At 45.4% G+C, this 8815-nt stretch overlaps 1 protein-coding gene across 2 annotated transcripts in view; it reads left to right on the top strand.

Annotated features, from left to right (window-relative positions):
• The first annotated feature begins 1405 nt into the window (after positions 1-1405).
• Positions 1406-8815, top strand: part of SLC27A6 (solute carrier family 27 member 6) — a 48358-nt gene continuing 40948 nt past the window's right edge. Inside the window, exon 1 of one of the 2 annotated variants that reach the window (XM_020797535.3) lies at positions 1406-2167. In XM_020797535.3, coding sequence (XP_020653194.3) covers positions 1681-2167 — 487 coding nt within the window. In that variant the 5' untranslated portion in view covers positions 1406-1680. The remainder of the gene's footprint in view (positions 2168-8815) is intronic. The other variant, XM_072992393.2, reaches the window with a different exon arrangement.

Below are 8815 nucleotides of genomic sequence, written 5' to 3'. Positions count from 1 at the left end.
TCAAGAACATGGAGAAGATAATCGAGGATCTACATGAATTTCACATTTCAATACTTACTAAGCCACCATCCAGTCAGGGGTCCCATCTGTGTACAGATTTTTTTAAAAACACCCACTTGAAATCATGGATCCCTCAGTTGTGTCTGCATTGTGCAAACACCTGGATCTGAAGCTGTGGTTCATATGCAGCTGGCAGCTGAGTCAAGGACTGTTAGACAATCAGTAAGATAGTAGGTGCTAAAGTAAGGGCAAGACATCTATTTCTTCATTAAACCCCAAAGGGTTTCAGCGTGTTCAGTCTTAATATCCAGCTGATTTCCTTTCTCAGTGGTTTCAGGAAGATCCTATGTAGAAATCATGTGGCTCCATGAGTTGAGCCCATGTTTTTGCACCACTGCAGAGCCATGACCTGATGGACCCATGACTTCTATGTTGCCGTCTGTAGAGATAGATGGGCTCTATGATGTGAAGTTTGTTTATGGAGGATTTCATCCAAAAATCCTATGAAATCATGTGGATCCATGCCTCTGGTCCATGTTTTTATGCCATGGGAAAGCCACGCACCAATGGGTCCATGATTTCTGTGGACATCAATGAGGTCTATAATTTGATGGTGCTTTTGCAAGAACCCCCCAATAAAAATCTCATGAAATCCTGTGATTCGTCCTGTTACTTCCCTAAATAAGGAACAATTGGCTACCCTTTCGCGGGGACACCCGAAACCTGCTAACTGACGAGGCCACCTCAACTCTGCCCAAAGATACCCACCCGCTCTTCTCTGCCTTCACTTCCAAAGCTCTCTGCCTCGCCAGGGCCGAGCTGCCTAGGCCTTCCCCAGGCACGGGACCAAACCCAGCGGCTGGTGCCCTGAGAGTAACAAAAGAAGCCTGAGTAATAAAACAACGTCCTTTGAAGCTGTGGCGGCCTGAATGAAGCGCGGGACCTTCGGGGAGACGCGAAAAGCACCGCCATCTGGCCACCGCCAAGAGACTGACTGCTCCACAGGGGGGGAGCGCATGGCGTTGCTGGCGTTCCGCGGCATGGCCGCTCCTCCTTCGCCCGAGGCGAACCCTCTTCTCGGCTCTCAAGGCGAAGGAGGCGAGTCTCTCCCTGCCGGGCGTTGCTTGCTCGAGCCTTGAGGGCTGACCGTGGCGGGCAAGGAGAGGGAGGAGTCAAGGCGGGTTAGCCGAGCTGGTCCCTTTATGCAAGGGGTGACTAGCAGCTTGACCTCTTCTTCACACGGCCGCTTTCGAGGCAGCCAGGCAAAGGCTTTCCTCTGCGGGGCCGGTGGCGAGAGGGGGCTGCTGGAGGGGGAAGGCGCTCGCCCTCCCGCGAGGTGCGAAAGCGGTCTTTTTCTCTTTTTGCTGCTGCTGCTGCATGTTTTTCAAAAGCTAGTCGCGGGTGGGGCAGAGTCCGTCTCTCCTTGCACCGGACAACGGAGACGCGTTCCTTTCTTTGGAGCGGGAGTATCTTAACTTTCCGAGCTCTTGTCTCGCAGCCGAGCCCTTCCCGCCTTTTTTTTGCTCGCCCCATAGATGCTGGCCTCGGGGCGCTTATTTTGACCGGCCCTCCCCTCCACCCGCATCTCTCCGGCCTCGAGAGAGAGAGCGAGACGGCGTTTGTGTGGCGGGCTGTTTTGTGGGGCACCGTGATCGGCTCCGTTTGGCGCCAGCTGCCCCAATGTTACCCTCTTGGCCGTGGGTAACCGGAGTGGCAGCTGGGCTCGTCTCCCTGCATTTCGCCCAGAAGCTCTTCTTCCCGTACTTCTGGACTGACCTGAAGTTCTTGCTGAAAGCCGTTAAGTATGGGGTGACTATGGAAATCCACCGGCTGAGCGGCAGGATTTGGACCGTGCTGGACAAGTTTGTGACACTGGCCGAAAAACAGCCCGACAAGCCGTTCTTGGTCTACGAAGGGAAGGTCCACACTTACCGGTCTGTGGACAAACGAAGCAACAGACTAGCCCAGCTTTTCCTCAAGGAAGGGACGCTGAAACGCGGAGACACGGTGGCTCTGCTGATGAGCAATGAGCCCGATTTCATCCACGTGTGGTTTGGACTGGCCAAGCTGGGCTGTGTGGTAGCTTTTCTGAATTTCAACATCCGCTCCAGGTCTCTCCTGCATTGCATTAGTAGCTGTGCGCCCAAGATGCTGGTGGTGGGAGCAGGTAGAGTATTAGACCTGATCTGTGCTTATTTCCCCTTCCATGACTTCCCACTGACGCCTGCAGAAAGCATGGGTGAGGAGGTTTGGGCCCTCCAGATGTTCAGGACAGCATTTCCCACAATCCCTTGCCATTGGCCATGTCGGCTGGGCCTTCTGGGTGATCTTCCTTTATTCATATTAGAGCGCTGCACAATTTAAATTTGTGGATGTATTGTTGTTGTTGTTTAGTAGTTTAGTCATGTCCGACTCTTCGTGACCCCATGGACCAGAGCACGCCAGGCCCTCCTGTCTTCCACTGTCTCCCGGAGTTGGGTCAAATTCATGTTGGTCACTTCGATGACACTATCCAACTATCTCATCCTCTGTCGTCTCCTTCTCCTCCTGCCTTCACACTTTCCCAACATCAGGGTCTTTTCCAGGGAGTCTTCTCTTATCATGAGATGGCCAAAGTATTGGAGCCTCAGCTTCAGGATCTTTCCTTCCAGTGAGCACTCAGGGTTGATTTGATGTATAGGTTAAAAAAAATTTTTTTTTATTTGATTTGTATGCCGCCCATCTGGTAAGTCGGTACCACTCTGAGCGGTACAAATTCAAATGGTAACTAGACTATTTTTGACTAGAAGTTGGCTACTTCAATACTGTTATCTTGCCCATTTGCTAGATCGTCTTTTGTACACTTGGTGGGGCATAAATCACATGTACCTAAGTGCTGCATTGATTGAATTTCTCCACAACCACAGAACATTTTCCCTGTATCCACGTAGCCCCATTCTACTTGATTGAAGTCCCAGAATGAAGTCCAAGAGTAACTAGAGAGCTAGAAGTCAATGACATGAAGTGTAAACTGATTGTGGCAGGCATGGTTAATCTAATTTGTATTCAGAAAAGCCAAAGTTATCTAGTAGCAAGGAGGTCTATGTTTTGCTAGATGCCGGATAGAAACAAGACAGTAGCACAAAAAAGGAGAAATATTGTGGCACCTTTAGGTTTATTTCAGTGAGGTTTCATCAGTTACAGTCCAGTTCCTCAGACATGGGGAATGCAAGAGCTAGCCAAAGGTTTGTATACACAGCATACCTCATTCTAAGGAGTGGGCATAAACAGTGTGGTTATGCCATTACTGAGGCAGTCACTTCTGGTATCAGAATTCTGGGGTTAGTGGTAGTTGCCACTGCCACCCCCTCTCTTCCGCTCAAACTGCCTGCCTCTGCCAGCACTGACTTCTTTCTCTTTGCTGCCTGCCTACACCTCTCTGCTGTGGAATGTCCCTGACCTTGCAACAGTTGTCAAGGGGAGGAGGACAATAATGGTGATATTATTATCCTTGTGTCTCACACACAGAGATCCCACTGGGAATGATGCCTTGGAGACAAGATGTTATGAGGCGATAATGCAAAAAGTTAAAGAATTATAAGCAGACAGATTTCCCCTCTTTTCTTGACATACTGTACATATGTATCAGTGATGATTTTTCTAATACATGTTGATTGAAAACATGGGCAAATTTTAAAACTGGAAAGATTTTGATACAGTATCTAGTGGCTATATATGACTAGAAATTGAGGGGAAAATCCATCCACTTAACATTCTCCATGAGTTCTAGTCCAATCTCCAATCTCCACAATGGATCTACAGTATAGCATACAACTACATCATCTGTGACAGACGGCCATCCTGGTTTTGCATAAGCACCTTCAGAAGAATAGAACCCACTACGTCTTGGGGCACCGTTCAGCTACTGAGTTCCTCTTACTGTGCAGAAAGTTTTCAGAGTGTTTTCCTGAAATGTGCTTCCCTGCAGTTTTGGCTCACCAGTGCTAGTCTTCCCTTCTTCTGGAGGCATCCTGGGACTGTGTGGCTTGCTCAAGGCCACACAGGCTGGCTTTTCTGGGAGGCGTAGTGGGGAATTTAATTCCCAGCCTCTGGCTTCTCTGCCTGAGCCATTAGGTGCACCCTTATATACATGTCCTGTTCTGATGCAGAATTCTCAGGTGTGAAAGAATACACAGATTGACAGAACCTTCTTTGTGATGTTTTCCTCCAGGAGCATTATAATTTAATGCCTAATTAAATACCTAATTTCACGTTTGGTGTGTTTTCCTGAATCAGCTAACACAAACTGATGTTTTAATATAGTGTACCCGTATGGAGTCATATGAAGAACCTGTTCAGCCAGACAGTTATTATAATTTCATTCATCTGGGTCATAATCTTTTAGTTTATACCACACAAGACTAATTTTCTGCATGGTAATTAATTCCAGGTCATGTATTATACGAATTCCATGTGCCGCCTATTGTACATGATGAACGAAGGTGTGTCTGTTTTGTCATTTATCTCTGCTGCAGGAAATAACTAATGGTCATTACCAAACATGTTCAGATTCAATGAATTATAGATTTCTACTTGGAAACAGATGTCCAGGTTGTGCAAAATGGTTCTTAATGATTTGAGAAGACCTCTTTTTTCTTATGGTTTCATGCATGTCTTAAGGCGAGGAAGGAGGGGAAATGGCTTTCCACATGTTGTTCAACTCCAGTGCCCTGTATTCCTTACTATTGGCTATCGTGACTGGTGCTGACGGGAGTTGCAGAGTTGGAACCAATATCTGGAGGGCTGCCCTTTGCCCACTTATGTTGTAAGGAGGGCATATTAATATCAGACCCCACATAGAGAAAGGGTGTGCTTTCAATTACAAATCCTTTTGGGAAGGGATTTTGTTGGAAAAGTATGATTTGGCTATAAATTGGTTTTGCAGAAACATTACTGAAATTGATTTGATAGGACCACTGCTGGGTCTATTCCAGTCTGACCTTTACCCTGAAATTGAAGGATAAACAAATGACAGCTGGCACTATGCTTTGAGCTGCCTCCTCCCTTTGCCATGTTACAGTTTAATATTGTCATGGTATAGTTTAGTATTTCATATTTACTGTACATCAATAGTTCTTCCTTTAGAAAACTGTATTTGCCTGCCTGTTACCAGATGAACATGAACTGAAGATTGATGGGAAGAAGATCTTCCATTGGTGAAATTCAGACTGTAGAAATAGTTAGAGCCTGAGTGATTTCTAATCTGTGCAGAATATCATAGAAATTATAGCTGCTCTGAAATCAAAACATTTAAACTGTTTAAGAAATAATGTAGTGTGGTGTAAAATACAATAAGTTGCTCAACTTGTTTGTTAGGTTAACTGAAGGTCATTCTGTCAGGAGAAAGGGAGCAGATGCAAACCCCTGGTCCTTTGTGAACTGGCATTATACCATTCAAGGGACGTGGTGGCACTGCGGGTTAAACCGCAGAAGCCCCTGTGCTGCAAAGTCAGAAGACCAGCAGTCATAAGATCGTATCCACGTAATGGAGTGAGTTCCCGTTGCTTCTTCCAGCTCCTGCCAACCTAGCAGTTCAAAAGGATGTAAAAATGCAGGTAGATAAATAGGTACCACCTTGGTGGGAAGGTAACAGCGTTTCATGTCTAGTCGCACTGGCCACCTGACAACAGAACCTGTCTTTGGACAAACGCTGGCTCTATGGCTTGGAAATGGGAATGAGCACTGCACCCTAGAGTCGGACACAACTGGACTAAATGTCAAGAGGAACCTTTACCTTTACCTATTATACCATTCATAATATATGTAACATATATGATATATATATAATAATAATCATTTGCCATCAAGTCAATTCTGTTTTATGGTGACCCTTTTCAGGGTTTTCAAGGTCAAGAATTTTGTTGTTGTTTAGTCTTTAAGTTGTATCCGACTCTTTGTAACCCCATGGACCAGAGCATGCTGGGCCCTCCTGTCTTCCACTGCCTCCCAGAGTTTGGTCAAATTCATGTTGGTAATTTCAATGACACTGTCCAACCATCTCGTCCTCTGTCCTCCCCTTCTCCTCTTGCCTTCACACTTTCCCAACAACAGGGTCTTTTCCAGGGAGTCTTCTCTTCTCATGAGATGGCCAAAGTATTGGAGCCTCAGCTTCAGGATCTGTCCTTCCAGTGAGCACTCAGGGTTGATTTCCTTCAAAATGGGTAGGTTTGATCTCCACGCAGTCCAGGGGACTCTCAAGAGCACCACAATTGCTCTTGAGAGTCCCCTCAGTCCAGCACCACAATTCCAAAGCATCAATTCTTCGGCAGTCTGCCTTCTTTATGGTCCAGCTCTCAGTTCCATACATCGCTACTGGAAAACCCATAGCTTTGACTATGCAGACTTTTGTCAGCAAGGTGATGTCTCTGCTTTTTAAGATGCTGTCTAGGTTTGTCATTGCTTTCCTCCCAAGAAGCAGGTGTCTTTTAATTCCTTGGCTGCTGTCACCATCTGCAGTGATCATGGAGTCGAAGAAAGTAAAACCTGTCACTGCCTCCATATCTTCCCCTTCTATTTGCCAGGAGGTGATGGGACCAGTGGCCATGATCTTAGTTTGTTTGTTTTTTGATGTTGAGCTTCAGACCAATCAATAGTTTATTTACAGTCCTTAGACCAGTCACATAAGTATAAAACTTTATAAAACCTTAAAATTTCTAACTCAGTATTCCATTAGAACATGTTGGCATACATACAACTGGGAACGGCAATCTAATTGGTATTTAACGTCCGCAATCGAAGTATTGCTACACAGAGCCTCGCAACCCGACAGGTGATCTGGACATTAACATCTGAGAGAAGGAACTCAAGCCTTTTTCCCTCCGAACGTCCTGGCAATCTATCTATTAAGGGGGTTATAGTCTCTTTTCGCACTGCTTCATACAATGGGCAGGTGAAGAACATGTGCTGTATGGTCTCAATCTCCCTCAGGTGGCAGGAGCATAACCTTTCAGCAAAAGGGGTATTTTTATACTTCCCTTCTAGTACAGCAGAGGGGAGGGCCAAACACCTTGCCAGAGTAAAGGCTCTTCTAATTCCTTTAATTTCCAAAGATGTTAAGTATTTGTCCGGTACCATAAAATTTTTGATGTAAGTCCTTGCTGCCGTATTTTGGATGCTAGAGAGGTCTGTTTGATATTCATTGTCCTCTATTCTTTGTTTAACTATTTGTTTTGCCTGCTGTATATAAGTGCCTGAGGTGAGAGGCCAATTTTCCCCAAGTAGCCCTGGACCGATTTAACCCACTTAGATTGATAGTTATCTTTAAATAACAAGGAAAATAGGCCTTTTGGATTTAACTGTCCCTTTAGCCACATATATATAGATTGAATTCTAATCCAGGCTTCTACTTTAAGGCATCCTGTTTCTAGCCTTATCCTTGCATTTGACACGCATCTTGGGACCTGGAGTATAGTTCTTAAGAATTTGGATTGGACTATTTCTTGTGGTGCGAAGTGAGAGCTGGGTGGCCCCATGAATGAGCCGTGCAGCAGCTGGGCTAATGCCTTTGCTCTATACAATTTGAGGGCTGCTGGTATAAAGGACCCTCCTTGGGAGAGATGGAATTTTACTATACTATTTGCCGATCTTTCTCCCTGATCAGCCACAAATTTACTATGCTGAAGCCTAGATTCTGAGGCCTGTAGTACTACCCCCAGATATTTGAAGCTGTTCACCTGCTCGATACTGTGTCCATTTATTTGCCATGACCTACTCTTGGGTCTCTGTCCAAAGGCGACTATCTTGGTCTTCTGATAGTTGATCGTTAGGGATTTATATTCACAGTATGAGGCAAGCTTCTTAAGTGCCCTCCTCAGCCCTATGGGGGTTCTGGATAGAATTACTGTATCATCAGCATAGAGTAAGGCTGGCACTGTTCTATCTGTAAGTTTAGGTGAATGGAGATCGGCGGTGTTAAGCCAGCTTGATAAGTCGTTTATGTAAAATATGAGTAATGCTGGTGCCAGTAGGCAGCCTTGCCTAACACCTCTGTGCGTTTGCACAGATTCCGTGAGGTGTCCCTGTCTGCTGCACCTGACTCTCAGGTATGTTTCTTCATGTAGGGCCCTGATTAGATATAGAAGTCTTTTGTCTATAGATGAGTTTGATAGTTTGTCCCAGAGGTGTGTTCTCGATATAGAATCGAATGCTGATTTAAAGTCCACAAAGGCGGCATAGAGTGATGTTACTCCTTTGGCTGAGTATTTCTCTATAAGATGCTGTATAATTAGGCATTGTTCTGTTGTGGTTCTCCCTGGCTGAAAGCCTGCTTGTTCTGCCCCTATGATATTTTCTACTTCAAGCCACTCCAGGAGTTTGTCTAGGAGGTGCCTTGCATATAGTTTGCTTATAATATTCAGCAAACTTATTGGCCTGTAGTTGGCTGGATCTTCCCTTTTCGCTTTCTTATAAAATGGGACCACTGTGGCCGTTTTCCATGATATTGGGATTTGGCCTGTGTCATTAATATGGGTGAAGAGAGGTGCTAGAAAGGAGCCCCACCATGTCTTGTTTTCTTTTAGGAGTTCTGGTGGGATGTCATCAAGGCCTGGGGCTTTTCCATTTTTTAACTGATCTATATGGAGCTTCAGACCATTTTTTGTGCTCTCCTCTTTCACCCTCATTAAGAGGTTCTTTAATTCCTTCTCATTTTCTGCCATCAGAGTAGTATCATCTGCATACCTGAGCTTCTTGATATTTCTTCCGGCAATCTTAAATCCGGTTTGGGATTCCTCCAGTCCAGCCTTTCACATGATGTATTCTGCATATATGTTAAATA

This window comes from Pogona vitticeps, chromosome 2 (assembly GCF_051106095.1).
Source record: "Pogona vitticeps strain Pit_001003342236 chromosome 2, PviZW2.1, whole genome shotgun sequence".
NCBI classification, from domain to species: domain Eukaryota; kingdom Metazoa; phylum Chordata; class Lepidosauria; order Squamata; family Agamidae; genus Pogona; species Pogona vitticeps.
Note: the sequence above shows the minus strand (reverse complement) of the source record. Positions and strands in the feature narration are given on the sequence as shown.